This window comes from Dermacentor silvarum, chromosome 1 (genome assembly GCF_013339745.2).
Source record: "Dermacentor silvarum isolate Dsil-2018 chromosome 1, BIME_Dsil_1.4, whole genome shotgun sequence".
Classification (NCBI taxonomy): domain Eukaryota; kingdom Metazoa; phylum Arthropoda; class Arachnida; order Ixodida; family Ixodidae; genus Dermacentor; species Dermacentor silvarum.
The window spans coordinates 203657933-203675280 of NC_051154.1; the positions used below are offsets into that span (position 1 = coordinate 203657933).

The 17348-nt window shown below is 53.0% G+C and overlaps 2 protein-coding genes and 1 pseudogene across 2 annotated transcripts in view; all 3 read right to left on the reverse strand.

Moving 5' to 3' along the window:
- Positions 1-2115, reverse strand: part of LOC119436659 (uncharacterized) — a 44912-nt gene extending 42797 nt beyond the window's left edge. The window contains exon 1 of the mRNA XM_037703617.2: positions 256-2115. Within this exon, the coding sequence (XP_037559545.1) occupies positions 256-310 (55 nt within the window). The 5' untranslated portion in view covers positions 311-2115. The remainder of the gene's footprint in view (positions 1-255) is intronic.
- A 2595-nt stretch (positions 2116-4710) lies between these two features.
- Positions 4711-5337, reverse strand: LOC119436492 (sex-determining region Y protein). The gene has a single exon (XM_037703356.1). It carries the CDS (start codon positions 5335-5337, stop codon positions 4711-4713), a length of 627 nt encoding a protein of 208 aa, XP_037559284.1.
- A 9594-nt stretch (positions 5338-14931) lies between these two features.
- LOC119436502 (putative uncharacterized protein DDB_G0271606) lies at positions 14932-17348 on the reverse strand (annotated as a pseudogene).

Sequence of the window (17348 nt, forward strand, 5' to 3'; positions counted from 1 at the left end):
ACCCGTGACCTCGTTCTCAGCAGCGGAACAACGTCTTAACCACTCAGCCACAGCGGCTAGAGGGCAACTCAAATGACAAGCGCAATAAGATGAGCGTATGGGCGTATTCACTGGGGGATGCTCAGCCACGTGCCCTGGTTCCCCCGTCCCGCGCCAGCGATCTTCCCACCTGTGCGCCAGTGCAGAGGTGAGAGACCGTGGCGATCGCGCGACCCGCAGTGTGAACCCCCCGGTGGAGACAAGAGCCAGACTGACCTTGGGCGAGCCGCAGCAGCAGGAGGATGATGGTTGCTCCGGCGCCTCCGCGCATCGTGGTCCCGGCGGCGTGCTCGTCCAGAGGAGGCTGCAGAGGCCGACTCGCTGGCACGACGACCCGGGGGGCGCACAGGTACGAGCCTGACCGCTGCCTCTGTGCGACTGACGTTTCGGTGGGACTCCGGACAGCGGCCGCCCGTGCGCTCTCCTCTCGTGTGTCGGTCCCTCTCCCTTCCTGTCGAAAATTACCCGCGCGCTGCTCGGGTTCGGCGCACTTCTCTTTTCTCTGCGACTCCTCTCCTCGGGCGGAGGTCGGGGTCGGCGCGGGGAAAAAACACACGCGGCGCGGCCACGTAGATGCACGAGGCTCGCTACACACTCCGCACACGGTTCCGCAGGCGATGTGACACCGGCGCTTGGAACGAACGGCGACGCTTTCTTGCGGCCGCTTATCGCGCGCACCCCTTTTTCAAACTTTCCCGCGACGGTGGCTTCCGGGTGCGAGCACTGCGCCGATGACGTCGCGGCTCACGTCCTCGTCGCCGCCGCCGCTACTCTTCCCGGCCTGCTTGAGCAGCTTGAACGCCTTCGCTGACGTGCGCGGCGCGAGGAAGCGCGTTCTCTTATCGGACTGTGGTTGGAGAGGCAGCGGTTCGTGCATTGTGTTCCCACGGATGTTGCTCGACGCTCGCCGAACAGTTCTTCGAGCCCTCGCGGCCAGCTTGCGAGGGCCCCTCCGAAGAAGGCGCTTCAGGAAGCGCTGCCTGGGAGCGGTGGACGCGCGTCGGATGCCGCAAGGTGCGTTGACGTGCGCCGCCGACGTGGAAGCGCGTTGTCGCCTGCGCTGCCCCGGCCTCGCCGAGAGACCCCTTCTCGGAACGCGCCGGTTTTCAGCGGTCCACGCTGGTGCTTACGCAGCGGTCGTGGCTCGGTAAACAACCGTCCCTGCGCGCTCCAGAAACAGTTCCGCCTGGACGCGAGCGCGCTCGCGCACGCTAACGCGTGCAACGACCAGAGCGCTTTCATGATTCTCCTCTCCAGCAAGGACGAGTGATCGCTGGAAATGTAGCTCCGTGATGCCACCGTGTTTACAAAACAGTGGGCGACGCCTTTGCGATCGCGCGTCTATTTGTTTCGTGACTTAACAGGAAGCTAGAGCTTTCCATAGCCTTATCGCTTTGCGGAATGGCAAGGCTGTCGCGCAGGTAGAAACGGAGTGAAATATATAGTCATGAGAACCCCCTGCGTGTGCCCATTTCGATGCGAACGTTGTTTTGCCAATGCCAAGCACGGTTCATATAAAGCAGTTCTTCGAACTTGAACCTGTCAGGATACAAAGCGGCTGAGCTACGCCGACGACTCATCGTGCACCTTACTGGCTGCTATTGCAAAACTTATGGAAGGCGTCTAGCTTCTTGAGCATTTTCTCTCAGCGCGTGTTCACTGCTGGGTTGGCTGCCCACTGTATACTTCCGCTCACTCATTTCTGGTGTTCCAGGGTCTTAGCTCATGCGATGAATATCTGTTTATACTGAAAATAAACCAAACGAAAATGACATCACGCAGAGCGGCTTGCGGACGCACTGACACGTCTAGGAAAGCGACAAAAATGATAGGCAGCGAGTGCCGTGTTCAATGAGAAAGCCTCGACTCGGCTATCGAAAAGTCTGTGAAAGTCAGTGCACTGATTTATTTACATTGTTCTTTGAAGACAAAGAAAATAAATACTAAAAAGGTACTACGTTAAGCCACGCGTCCGCCTGAATATTTCACTCATGCAATATTTTACTGATTACTAATCGCGGTTTATTCGATTAAAATTAAGTCCACACGTAATCAAAAACGTGTTTTTATATGAACATACATCGCGACGTTCTCAATCTCCACGCCTACGACGGCGCACTGCGCATGATGCTGTCCTATTCATGGAACCGCACATAATGTAACAATTTTTTTTTCAATTCCTTCTGGCTTTCGTCATTGGCTGGCATAACGCTACTTTGTTTGTCATCGGCCACTCACTATGACGGGTGATTAGGCATAAATATAATCGAACAAAAAAAAGAAAATCCTTGCATAAGTTACTGTAGTACATCATGGGGCAATTCATATTCAGTTCACATTTGGCCTCTGAAGATAGTGCAAAAGCAAGCCATGCGACTTATTACTTCCGCTATTCGACTGACGCCATCACATTCTATTTTCGTCCAGCTTAACATATTACCTATCTCTGTACTATCTATTTACAGTATGTGTGTTTTGTTTTTTAAGGTTGTTCGTCGCATGCTCATAATCGACATTTTTCTAGCCGTCGTGTTATCTAAACCCAATATAACAATATTTGCGGTTCAAAATAACATTCTTCTGCCTAAAATACAGACAAATTACAGGAAAATAAGCATTGTTTTCTCATCCATTTCGTTATGGAATTCCCTCACATCTGAACTGAAATAAATATATGCCTACTTATGTATTTAGGCAAAAGCTAAAAATGTTTTTATTTAATGTGTAACTGTTGCGTTACGCTAACTTTGTTAAATCTGTGTGTGTCATGATGATTTTCGAGGTAATCACTGAAATATCTGACGCTGTCGTTGCTACGAGTAGCATTTTGAAATTGTTTTGTATTATTTTATGTTCGCTTTATCAGTTTTCTATAGTGTATTTACACAGGAGCTCCCGCCTGCGGTTTGTAACCTTGGGATCTCCTTCTCCATATTTACCTGCATTGTATTATCTTATTATACCACTAATAAAGATTGATTGATAGATTGATTGATTGATTGACTGATTTACATGGCCACTGGATAAACTTAAAAAGCGCATGGCGCATGCGCATTCTTACAGGCGCAGGACCTATGCGCAACTGTCAGAAAGCAGTTTAATTTTAGTGCCTCCGGTGCTGCGGTGCCGCCTGTCGAATCGCGTGCATTTATATAACTACGCGTGGAAGTAGGCACGTGGCCGTTTTCGCCCGTCCAGCTCCCATCCGAGGTCTCCGCCTTTCTCACCTAATCTCTCTCTTTTCGAACGAACGCGCGCAGAGCACTTCCTTCGTTTGAGACGCCTGAATGGCGGTGGATACTATATAGCATTTATACAGGGTGTCCCAACTATCATGCGCCAAGATTTAAAAATATGCAAATGCCACTAGCTGGACAGAACCAAGGTAATGCTCTTTGCCGTCGCTTGGAGATACTCAGATTATTTTTTGCATTCCGCCTAATTACGCAAGCAGTCTTAATTAATTAAATAAACTTCTCAAATAGTATAATTAGACGAAAACTGTCAACGAGAAAGCTGTAGAGCAACATGAAAAACTCCCGATACAGCTTTCTGTTGCACAATATACGTGCTACGTAAACGTGTTTTTCCGAGCGTGAAATAAGCCAGCGAATACACGCAAAGTGCCTCGAGCGGCCAGTCGCGCGGCAATTTTGCGTGTATTCGCGGCTTCTTTCACGCTCGGAAAATCACTTTTATGTAGCACGTATATTGAGCAACAGAAAGCTGTATCGGGAGTTTTTCATCTTACTCTACAAATTTCTCACTGAAAATATCCCACTGTCCCACTATCAACACCTCCGTTTGACTACCTATCCAAGTGACCACGACCACTTGACTGAAGGGGGGGGGGGGGGGGGGGGGGGCGTCTGCGGCAAACCTTTCTTCTTCTTCTGGCGCGTCGCCGGAGAGATGACCGGGTAGTGGGGGATGGCTGAGTGCGGTGAAAGAGAGGAGGTGAAACGATGGAGTAGATAAAGTGAAGGGACGTACATCTAAAGCGCCAACTGTGCTTGGTTGTTCCACAACATGTTTTTGTTACATGTGGTTTTAGCAAGCGACCCATCCTGACCGATCTTAAAGACGTTTCATGTCAAAAGCCACTGTATACCGCGCCCACTGAGCCAGGGATTCTCACCTTTCATCAGCTCTAATCTAGGCTCACAACCTATGACCAAATCAACTAATTTAACCCTGGGGCAGAATAGCGCTTGCGAGGTCCTAGCATCCCACTTCATTGCCTCAAAACGCGGAATGCATTCACTCCTTTCCGCATTTATGCTGGCGAGGGTTCTCTAAGAGAGACATCTCATCGTAATTGGTGCACGTAACATGTGACACCTAAGAGGGCATAACTGCTTCCTCATAAACAAAGAACACACAGCAGTCGCATTCCCTTTGCATTCTTTGCGATGATCAATAGAAATTACAAAACTAATAGTGCGAGCTAGCACTCTCACGATAAAAACCGTGACAATGAGGGTAAGGAGCAAGTTTTCAGGCGCCTGCTGGCGGTTCTATGCTGCAGTGGAGCCAGACAGCTCACTTTAGCCGGCAGCGTCATCGGCAGAACCCAGAGTGTCCAGGAATCTGCCCGCACGATCGAACGACGAGCTGTCCACAGACGAGTCGTTGTATTCATCTTCGTCCAGGAGCGTGGGTGATAGCTGGTTATTTGCATCCATTGGGCGTGTGGCCTTTGGACTGGCCGAATGCCCGAGCTGCTTCAAATTTCGCGGCGCTGCCTCGGTTCGCCCGACGCGGTGACGGTGGCAGAGGACCGTGGAACCGGTGCACATTGTAGGGCCACGCAGCCGAGTGATCCGACGCTGGGGCCGGGACAGTGGTCACCTGCGTATAGGGACCGGTGTTTTCTGACCGGTGCCCGAGGTGCCACCCCAGGAAGGACAGCGTTTGTTCCTTTGCTGCGGCCGCGATGGCGCCAGATCTATCCCGCTGCTGTTGGAACTCCGGGGTGCTTCGACCATGGGTAGCGGCAGTGGAAGGGCTCGGCTGCTGCTCCTGGTTCCCGGAACTGTCATTCTTTGTCTTGCCTGCAAATTTCTTGGTGCTGCGCTCCGGCTCCTTGCGGCGCCGCGCCTTAGGCGGATTGTACAGGTAGTCGAGGTACTTCCTTCGGTGGACGGCGGCAGCTTCGGCCGCCTTGCGCTGGTAGGGCCCCTTGTCGGCTGCGCCGAGAGTACGCCACAGCTTGCCCAGGCGGCTGCTCACTCGCTGGTTGTTTTCATTCGCATTCTCGGCGGCCACCCATCGCCTCTTCTCTTGTGCAAACAACATGGAGGAGTTCGGAAGCCGTGGAACGCGCGACCGCTGCTAGTAGCTATGCTGCACCTCAACGATGGATCCGCCAAGATGTGATCGGAGGCCAGATCACACACCACCGCCGTCACCGCTTCTGCTGCTGATGCGCTGTTTGAAACAGCAGGTGCTGAATGCTTCACAAGCGCGTGCTGGCGGTTCTCTGCTGCTGCGGAGCCAGCGACCGACGAGGATGGCTGATCTTCGCCGGAAGCGCCGTGTGCAAAGCCCAGGTTGTCCAGGAATCCACCCTGATGATGATGATTATGATGGTAATAATGATGATGATGCCTTATTAACTGACACCAACTCACTGTGGGGGACAGGCCACGAACCGGGTGGAAATATGATAAAAAAGGGGGAAATAAATAAATAATCGGAGATGAGAAAGAAACAAATATTTATGAAATAAAATAGTGTGTAAAATGTAGTCAGCCTTGCAGAAACACGTAGAGTAGGATGAACTTAATATTAAAATGAACCTAAAGTAAAAAGTCAACGTAAGTAATAAGTTAAATGTCTAAAACATAATATTAATAATATTATTACTGTCAATTTGCCTTTTTGCTATTCGAATTTTCTCATTGGAGAATTGATGGATAAATAAATAAATCATGGTAATGGGAAATATAATAAAGGTAGTCTTTTTGTGCAGCCGAGGTAATTATGACTTGGTAAACGTTCCTGTGGCTGTATCCTAATACCAATGGTCAGAGTGAGAGCAGAACAGCTCTGCATGAATGCAGCCCTAGATTACGGAGAGGAATTTACAAACATCGTTTTCGTTGAGTAGAAAACCGCCGGCACGAATCCACCCTGGTCGAAAGACGAGCTGTTTCTTCCTCTTCTTATATTTTCCTCTTAGCTCGTGGCTCATACCCACTACACGGGAGATTGCCCGAGACTCGGGTGGATAAGAAGGAGAGAGAGAAATTTAATGATACGAAATGCAGAGAGGTCGGCCTGAGGTATATTCCTCTAGCCAGCTACTCCGCGTTGGGTGAAGAGGAAGAGGGAAAGAAAGAGGCGCATTATGGGTGACGACGTCGAAAGAAGGAGGATGTCGAATGACAAGCAATTTGGTATACTCAAAGCCTACAGTGCAGGCCCGTACTTTTTAAAAAGTCCAGTAACGCCTGTACTCGACAGAGCGTCTGGCCAAGGACCTAAAATATCGTCCTCCGAAAACGCTGGGCTGTCGAGACGCGCAAGGTGATTGCTAAACTATTGACGCTTTTTTACGTACTTAGGACAGTCGCAAATCACATGACCTATAGTCTCATTCACCTTGCACAACTCACAGTCTGGAGACTCGGTGCGTCGCATGAGGTGCACGTATCCACGCGTAAACGCTACCCCGAACCTTATTCTGTGCAGGAGACTGGCACAGCTGCCATTAATTTTCGGTGGTAGTCTAAATTTCATGATAGGGTCCAATCTCTGGAGTCCTCTGTGTCGATTATCCGGATTGCCCCAGTGCTTTTCGGTCGATTTTCAGATGGCACTGGAGAGAAGGTAGTTGGCGTCCGTTCTTGAAAAAAAGAATTACAAGCATGCAGTGACTCTGGTTCTTTGAGTGCTTTCTTCGCTTCGGTATGGGCCAGTTCGTTGCCGTGTATTCCACAGTGACTGAGAATCCACTGAAATGTAATGTGGTGGCCGTTCTCTTGCGCTAAAGTTCTCTTGCGTTCGGCAGTTTGAAGAGCCAATACTCCGTAAGAGCTTTCTTTCAATATCACTCTAAGTAGTTGCAGAGCCGAGTTTGCGTCACTGAAGACCGCCCATACTTGAGGAGGCTGTCGCAAAATATAATGAACTGCCTCTCTGATTGCCACTAGTTCCGTACATGTTGTAGTCGTGTTGTTACACAGACGAAAGCGTCGAATGACTTGATGCACAGGCACGACGAAAGCCGCACCAGACGCATATGACGAGACCGATCCGTCTGTATACACTTTCACCGAGGAGCCATATTCTTTCGACATATATTCAAGTGTTAAATATCTGGGGCCGACGGTAGGTTGTCGCTAGTTTTAGAAATTCCGGGCATAGACAGATGCATCCGTATTTTGGACAAAGCTAATAAATATGTAAATTAAATGCCACTTGTAAATTTACGAGAAAGGATCAATTCATTCTGAAAGATTCAAGGAAATGAATGACGTGAGCCTGAATTAAAATGTACTACTACTACCATAACCAAGAAATGAACCACAGTTAATTACTTGAAATCGATAATAATGTCCTCGATGGCGGCGCAAACATCCCCGTTGTTGTATACCCAAGAGTCGAAGCTCCAAATGGAGGATAACGGGAACTGTCAGATCCGGGCCAATTTGGGAATAGAAATTTCAAAGATTTGTTTTCTGAGTATAGTGAAGCCGCGGTACTACAAAAAGAAGTGATCTATCAAATCGTTTCCCTTACAGAAAACGCATAGAAAGAGTTCACCAGACCAAATCTGTGTAGGTAAAGATTCAGACAAAGAACTCGGCAGCGTAATTTGGAGACAACTACTTCAAGCCCGTGTGTATTGAAAAATCACTAAGCCAGGAATCTAAGAGCTTCCGATGCTCAGGAGAAGCAGTCAATATTGACACGTATACATGTTTATGTTTCACCGGTGGCCGCTTTCAACCGGCTAACAAATGTTAAACGTTATCGCTCGGCGCAGGACGCGCCTGTATCGGAAGTTTCTAGAACGTTATCGATGCTTCTTTCCATTGCCTGTTTTCACCGACGCTTATGTTATCTGATTGCATGACTGACGCGAATTGTCTAGAACTTTCTGGAAGACACGCGGGCATCAGCGATTAATCTAGAACTTTCGATGACTCAGGTATAAAAGCCGACGCGTTTCGCCGCTGATCAGATTTCGACGATCGCCGACTGTGTTCGCCGCTATCGTTGTGCTTTGAGTGTACCTTGATTTTGTGGGCACAGGTTCGCCCAATAAACAACCAGTTTCGTCGTACACAGTTTTACGACTGTTTTCTTAAGCGTCACTACTACGTGACATCTGGTGGAGGTGCTAGTGCGTTCATGCAGCGAACGCCCCCGCAAAGCCGCGATCCAAGCCCGAAACCGGAGGACAACGCCAACGTCACCAAGGACCAGCGAGCTAGCCGTAGGCAGCAAGGACTTCTGCCGGAGTACGGACTTCTTCCCGAGAAAACCACAGCGATCAAGGCCAAGTCAACGACCTCAATGGCAGCCCCAGCGTCCCCCATCCTGCTGCAACAACCTCGGGAGCCCCCGACCTTCCGTGGATCATCGGCTGAAGACCCTGAAACCTGGCTGGAGACATACGAGCGGACCGCGACTTTCAACAAATGGAGCGACGACGACAAGCTACGCCATGTCTATTTTTCGTTGGATGACGCTGCTCGGACCTGGTTTGAGAACAGAGAGACCACCCTGGCTACGTGGGACCTCTTTCGTGAAAACTTCGTGAGGACCTTCACGAGTGTCGTACGAAAGGAGAGGGCAGAGGTTCTCTTAGAAACCGGAGTGCAATTGCCGAACGAGAACATCGCGATCTTCACGGAGGAGATGACTCGCCTCTTCCGCCACGCCGACCCCGACATGTCTGAAGAAAAGAAAGTTCGGTTCTTGATGCCGGGTGTCAAAGACCAACTATTCGCCGGATTGATGCGCAACCCGCCCAAGACTGTCGCCGAATTTCTTTCCGAGGCTACAACGATCGAGAAGACGCTTGAAATGCGCGTCAGGCAATACAACCGCCGTGCCCTGACCAACTACGCCGACGCTCAAGCGCTAGGCGCCGACGACCTGCGCGAGACCATCAGAGCGGTCATTCGCGAGGAGCTGCATAAGCTCTTTCCCCGGTCGCAGCCTCACGTGGCATCTATCGCCGACGTCGTCAAAGACGAACTTCAGCGCTCACTTGGAGTTCCCGATGTGCAGCCACAATCGCCGCAACCCCAGCCGGAAGCGCTGACCTACGCCGCCGTCGCCCGTCGTCAAGGCCCCCCTCCGCGCTCGCGCCAGGGCCCCGTAACGCCGCAGTTCCGTCGTCCACCGCCGCCGCCGCCAGCACGCCCGCCCGTCGCCCAGCGCAGCTACCAGAGGAAGACGGACATTTGGCGCGCTCCCGACCACCGCCCGCTCTGCTATCACTGCGGGGAAGCCGGCCATGTCTACCGCCGATGCCCATACCGCGAAATGGGCCTACGAGGGTTCCCCGTCAACGCGCCGCGTCCCGATCGAGGTGAACGACCGCGCGACATCGCCGACTACCTCGCCGGAGCCCAGTGGCAACCACGACGATCCTCACGCTCGCCGTCACCAGGCCGCTACATCTCGCCGCATCGCCGTCAGTACAACGGTCCCACCCGGGGCCGATCTCCCAGCCCTTACCCGGGAAACTAAAGGCAGCAACCGATGGAGGTGCGGTTGCTGTACGACGCAATGCCGAAGATCCTCCGACGCCGCCGACGACGACGATTCGCGATTCATCACGACGAGATATCAGCACGCCGCCTAGCAACAGCCTTGACAACACTTCGCCGCCGAAAGAAGACCTTCCGACGCGACGTAGCAGCAGCAGAGCAAGCCGACGCAGCCGTGATCCGACGCCACGAATTAACCGCAACGCCAGACGCCGGTCTACCGATCTAGACGTGCTCATCGATGGCCATAACGTCACCGCTCTCGTCGACACTGGAGCCGACTATTCCGTCTTCAGTGGCCCGTTCGCCGCCAAGTTGAAGAAGGTGAAAACAGCCTGGCAAGGACCCGATATCCGGACAGCGGGAGGCCACCTAATAACGCCGACTGGAATCTGCACAGCGCGAGTCACGGTAAACAACCGCACTTACCCGGCGAGCTTCGTAATCCTGCAGCACTGCTCCAGGGATGTCATCCTAGGCATGGACTTTCTAAATCAACACGGTGCAGTCATCGACTGAAGGTCCAAGTCGATAACGCTTTCAACGCACAACGCGATACCACCGGATACAAGCATAAGTTACCATGCCTTGAATGTGCTTGAAGAACAAGTCACCGTTCCGCCTCGCTCCAGCGTAATGATTTCCGTCGGTACCGTAGTGCCTGTAGACATGGAGGGCGTCATCGAGGGCGATCATCACTTACTGCTCGACCGTGAAATTTGCGTCGCTAGAGGCATAGCTGAGCTACGTGCAGGGAAAGCAAGGGTGATGCTCACGAACTTCAGCCCCGAATACAAGCACATTAACAAAGGCACCACGGTCGCCTACATCGACGAAATAGTACAAGCCAGCAGTGCGTTCGCCTTCACGGATTCCAGTGCACCTGCAACGACGACTATAGTACCTGAACCAACTTTCGACGTCAATCAGAACCTTCCCAGGCACAAGAAAGAACAACTAAAGGATCTGCTCCTGCAATACAAGGACTGCTTCTCGTCGTCGTCAAAAGTTCGACAAACCCCTGTCGCCAAGCACCGCATCATAACCGACGAAGATGTCCGGCCACTCCGTCAGAGCCCGTACCGAGTTTCGGCGCGCGAACGCGAGGCCATAAGGCAACAAGTCGACGAAATGCTACGCGACGACATCATCCAGCCGTCGAAGAGTCCGTGGGCGTCCCCCGTGGTGTTAGTGAAGAAGGATGGAACCCTACGTTTCTGCGTCGATTATCGTTGCCTCAACAAGATCACGAAGAAGGACGTATACCCCGTCCCACGGATTGACGACGCCTTGGATCGACTCTACAACGCAAAGTATTTTTCGTCGATGGACCTCAAAACCGGCTACTGGCAAATCGAAGTCGACGAGAGGGACCGGGAGAAGACTGCGTTTATAACACCAGACGGACTGTTCGAGTTCAAGGTCATGCCGTTTGGTCTTTGCTCGGCGCCTGCCACTTTCCAACGTGTCATGGATACAGTACTGGCAGGCTTGAAGTGGCAGACTTGCCTCGTCTATTTGGACGACGTCGTTGTGTTTGCCTCAAGCTTCGAGGAACACCTCCGGCGCCTTGAAACAGTTCTTCAAGCAATCAAGACCTCCGGACTCACGTTGAAGTCAGAAAAGTGCCGCTTCGCATATGATGAGCTCTTGTTTTTGGGCCATGTCATCAACAAGTCTGGAGTGCGCCCCGACCCTCAGAAAACTGCGGCCATCTCCAACTTTCCTCCGCCCGCTGACAAGAAGGCAGTGCGTAGATTTCTTGGACTGTGCGCCTATTACAGGCGCTTCGTCAAGAATTTTTCACGGATCGCAGAGCCACTGACGTATCTCACGAAGGCCGACGTCGAGTTCAAGTGGGAGACGCCGCAAGTCGAAAAACGACATTCTCCTAAAGAAGAACTTCTCGCCTCTCCGAGCCAACTACCTCCTCGTGGTACCCTCAGCATTGCGTCCAGAGGTTCTGCAAGCTCTCCATGACGACCCAACGGCTGGACATCTCGGTTTTTCCCGCACTCTCGCGAGGATACAAGAAAAATACTACTGGCCTCGCCTCTCTGCTGACGTCGCCCATTACGTAAGGACATGCCGAGACTGTCAGCGACGCAAAACACCGCCGACAAGGCCAGCCGGGCTTCTACAGCCGATCGAGCCACCTCGCCGACCGTTCCAGCAGATCGGGATGGACTTACTGGGGCCTTTTCCGACGTCGACGTCCGGGAATAAATGGATCATCGTAGCTACGGACTACCTCACCCGCTACGCCGAAACAAAAGCCTTGCCCAAAGGCAGTGCCGACGAGGTAGCCCGATTCTTCGTTGAGAACATCCTCCTGCGTCACGGTGCCCCGGAAGTCCTCATCACCGACAGAGGTACGGCCTTTACGGCAGAACTAACTCAAGCCATCCTGCGGTACAGCCAGACAAGCCATCGCCGCACCACCGCCTACCACCCGCAGACGAATGGCCTCACCGAGCGCCTAAATAAGACCATCGCCGACATGCTGGCAATGTACGTCGACGTCGAACACAAGACGTGGGATGCCATCCTTCCGTACGTGACCTTCGCATACAACACGGCCGTGCAAGAAACGACGCACATGGCGCCGTTCAACCTGGTCTACGGAAGGAACCCGGCTACGACGCTTGACGCCATGCTACCAGACGTCGCTGACGAAGAAAATCTCGACGTTGCCACCTATTTGCAGCGTGCCGAAGAAGGTCGACAGCTCGCCCGCCTGCGCATCAAGAACCAGCAGAGAACCGACAGCCGACACTACAATCTTCGACGACGCTACGTCGAGTACCAGCCCGGAGACCGTGTTTGGGTCTGGACTCCGATACGCCGACGAGGACTTAGCGAGAAACTCTTACGTCGCTATTTCGGACCATATAAGATCATCCGACGTATTGGCGCACTGGACTATGAGGTCGTGCCAGACGGCATTTCGCAATCACAGCGGCGCCGCGCACGACCCGAAGTCATCCATGTGGTGCGTCTTAAGCCTTTCTACGCCCGCTGACGAACTTAGGTACTTTGTTACTTTATTTTTTTTTCTTTATTACGCGTGGTTTTGTTTTCGCTTTCACATTTGTTTGTAGCATCGGGACGATGCTTTTTAAGGGGAGGGTATTGACACGTATACATGTTTATGTTTCACCGGTGGCTGCTTTCAACCGGCTAACAAATGTTAAACGTTATCGCTCGGCGCAGGACGCGCCTGTATCGGAAGTTTCTAGAACGTTATCGATGCTTCTTTCCATTGCCTGTTTTCACCGACGCTTATGTTATCTGATTGCATGACTGACGCGAATTGTCTAGAACTTTCTGGAAGACACGCGGGCATCAGGGATTAATCTAGAACCTTCGATGACTCAGGTATAAAAGCCGACGCGTTTCGCCGCTGATCAGATTTCGACGATCGCCGACTGTGTTCGCCGCTATCGTTGTGCTTTGAGTGTACCTTGATTTTGTGGGCACAGGTTCGCCCAATAAACAACCAGTTTCGTCGTACACAGTTTTACGACTGTTTTCTTCAGCGTCACTACTACGTGACAATATGGTTTTAGACACCGCATGCTCAACTGTACGCATTTGGAATCAAGCCGCAGCGAAAGCAGGTCGACGATGGTACCACCAGAAGGACTGCGACGGCACCACCTGTACCACCGGAAAGACGGCAACCTTGAAGGGACGCCGTGGCCATTGAGTCCACAATCTCTGTCAGAACGCTTAGATCCAAAGCAACGTCGGAATCTCAGTGACGCGAAGGTTGTTTGAGTGGAGGCAGCGGCAGTAGTGGATGACACGAGCACATAATGTTAGCTATATATTCGTCAAGAGTACGAAGGCGTGCATGATGCTTGTCGAGGGAAGAATGTTGATGAGAGGTGCATGGGTGCGGAAAAGTACGGCAAGTATCTAAAGATGTCGGCGTATCACACGCATATGTGGGAATCGGTGATAAGCACAGCTTTCTTTGATGTTTACCGAAAGCTCTTCTTTCACTTCTCCTTCGTCTCTTTTATTAATATAGCCCAACGCTTCTCGTTCAATGAACGCTCTAGTTCCATCCTGTAAACTTCTTTCTTCCCACTTGGCTGCTTCTGTTGCCGACTTCTCATTCACTTCTCTGTTGCCGAGTTCTATTTTTTTTTTTTTTTTGTTGCCAACTTCTTCATTGATGTGTTAGCTCAACTTTCCTCGTTCAATGCACGCTGTGGTTAAATTTCATTCCATTTCACTTCACTTCACTTCACTTCACTTTATTACCTTAAAGGCCCCCAGGGCTGGGGGTATTACATAAGGGGTACCACCTTATGTAATACCACCTTTCTCCACATTCTGCTTTGGTTGGCAGCTTCTTCATTTCCTCCCTCTTGTTCCTACTTGTCTATTTAGGCACCCACCCAGTTGCACATACCTCAGATACTCAGTGCAGATACCCAGTGGCAAATATTCACTGGTCCATTAGGTATAATTGGCAAGACAGCAGAATTCCGCAGCTAGCACCCGCAAAGAGGGGAGAAGAGACAACGAAAGTTCGCTTTAATATATTTCCGTCTTCACATCCCTTGTGGCAGAGTAGCACATCCATTCTGGGTAAGGTGACCAGGCCAGACGCCCCGATTTAGGCGGGCCCGCTTTTACAGCCGCGGTCCCACTGTCCCACTACTTACGTCTGGGACAGTATTTTAAATGCGAAGCATTTCTTGCCGGCGGCTCTGTCATCCCGCGTTCCACACCCCCACAGCGCATGCGCGTCCCCTCCCCCTCTCTCTCCTCTCCTACGCTCATCCTTTCTCTCCTCAAGGAATCCGGAGCGGCGCGCTCGACAGGTGGTGCGACAGCTGCACACTCCGCTCGGGGTGCCACGGTAGTTCCACGGTATGAAAATGACGGAGCGCGCGCGTCTCATTCTCTGTCCTGAGCAGCGCCGCAATGAGCGCTCGGGCCGCTGCCGCGAAACCATCTCCCGCTCAAGCTAACCATCTCCCGCTGCTTGGCATCCACACATGGTTCCCTTTAGCGGGAGATGGAAGTAATTTTTTGTCCTGCTTTGGCCTGTCCGGACCCCGGGTTGTCCCGAAGTGCCTGTCCTGGTAAGTCAAGGGACCAGCCTGCAATTGGTACCTAATGGGCTGTTCACTTTCTCGGATGCTCACGGTGGCGCCACCTTCGAAAGGAATTGAAAGGAGGCGGCAAAGCCAAACATTCTCGGAAATGAGTCAACTGCATCTACGATCTTACAACGGTTAGGAAAGCGAACAATTCGGTTGCGCTGGCGTGATTGGTCAGAATTGCGCTTTTGCTGGTGACATTTAAGCGCAATAGAAGACTCATACACTAAGTGTGCGTTCCGATCCTTCCGGCCTGGCTGAATGCGCTAGAGCCGGCACTGACAGGGGGCTCTAGATCTCGTTCAATTCCTCGTCGAGCTATGAAAAAGGAAATACGAGTCGGCTTGGGCGTCGGAAATGCGTTCTTCAAAACGCGGAATGCATTCACTCCTTTCCGCATTTATGCTAGCGAGGGGTCTCTGAGAAAGACACCACAGCGTAATTGGTGCACGTAACACGTGACACCTCCGAGTGCGTAACTGCTTTCTCATAGTCATAAACAAAGAACACACAGCAATCGCATTCCCTTTGCATTCTTTGCGACGATCAATAGAGATTATAAAACTTCTCGCGCTAAAAACCACGACAATGTGGGTGACGAACAAGTTTTCTGCTGCTGCTGCTGCTGCTGCTGCTGCTGCTGCTGCTGCTGCTGCTGCTGCTGCTGCTGCTGCTGCTGCTGCTGCTGCTGCTGCTGCTGCTGCTGCTGCTGCTGCTGCTGCTGCTGCTGCTGCTGCTTGCTGCTGCTGCTGCTGCTGCTGCTGCTGCTGCTGCTGCTGCTGCTGCTGCTGCTGCTGCTGCTGCTGCTACTGCTGCTGCTGCTGCTGCTGCTGCTGCTGCTGCTGCTGCTGCTGCTGCTGCTGCTGCTGCTGCTGCTGCTGCTGCTGCTGCTGCTGCTGCTGCTGCTGCTGCTGCTGCTGCTGCTGCTGCTGCTGCTGCTGCGCTGCTGCTGCTGCTGCTGCTGCTGCTGCTGCTGCTGCTGCTGCTGCTGCTGCTGCTGCTGCTGCTGCTGCTGCTGCTGCTGCTGCTGCTGCTGCTGCTGCTGCTGCTGCTGCTGCTGCTGCTGCTGCTGCTGCTGCTGCTGCTGCTGCTGCTGCTGCTGCTGCTGCTGCTGCTGCTGCTGCTGCTGCTGCTGCTGCTGCTGCTGCTGCTGCTGCTGCTGCTGCTGCTGCTGCTGCTGCTGCTGCTGCTGCTGCTGCTGCTGCTGCTGCTGCTGCTGCTGCTGCTGCTGCTGCTGCTGCTGCTGCTGCTGCTGCTGCTGCTGCTGCTGCTGCTGCTGCTGCTGCTGCTGCTGCTGCTGCTGCTGCTGCTGCTGCTGCTGCTGCTGCTGCTGCTGCTGCTGCTGCTGCTGCTGCTGCTGCTGCTGCTGCTGCTGCTCTGCTGCTGCTGCTGCTGCTGCTGCTGCTGCTGCTGCTGCTGCTGCTGCTGCTGCTGCTGCTGCTGCTGCTGCTGCTGCTGCTGCTGCTGCTGCTGCTGCTGCTGCTGCTGCTGCTGCTGCTGCTGCTGCTGCTGCTGCTGCTGCTGCTGCTGCTGCTGCTGCTGCTGCTGCTGCTGCTGCTGCTGCTGCTGCTGCTGCTGCTGCTGCTGCTGCTGCTGCTGCTGCTGCTGCTGCTGCTGCTGCTGTCTGTAGCAGCAAGCGCTTAAACTTCGCAGGCGCGTGCTGGTGGTTCTATGCTGCGGTGGAGCCAGACAGCTTACTTTAGCCGGCAGCGTCATCGGCAGAACCCAGGGTGTCCAGGAATCTGCCCGCACGATCGAACGACGAGCTGTCCACAGACCAGTCGTCGTATTCATCTTCGTCCAGGAGCGCGGGCGATAGCTGGTTTTTTTGCATCCATTGGGCGTTTGGCGTTTGGACTGGCTGAATGCCCGAGCTGCTTCAAGTTGCGCGGCGCTGCCTCTGTTCGCCTGACGCAGTGACGGTTGCAGAGAACCGTGGATCCGATGCACGTTGTAGAGCCGCGCAGCCGAGTGATCCGACGCTGGGGCCCGGACACTGGTCGCCTGCCTATAGGGACCGGTGTTTTCTGACCGGTGCCGCAAGCACCACCCCAGCAGCACTGGTTGCACACCGTTTCTTCCTCTGCGGCGGCCGCGACGGCGGCAGATCCTGCTGCTGCTGCCAGCACTCCGGGGGGCTTCGACCATGGGTCGCGGCAGTGGAAGGGCTCGACTGCTGCTCCTGGTTCCCGGAACTGTCATTATTGAGCTTGCCTGCAATTTTCTTGGTGCTGCGCTCCTGCTCTTTGCGCCGCCGGGCCTTACGCGCATTGTACATGTAGTCGAGGTACTTCCATGGGTGGACGGCGGCAGCTTCGGCCGCCTTGCGCTGGTAGGGCTCCTTGTCGGTGGCGCCGAGAGTACGCCACAGCTTGCCCAGGCGGCTGCTCACTCGCTGGTTGTTTTCATTCGCATTCTCGGCGGCCACCCATCGCCTCTTCTCTTGTGCAAACAGCAT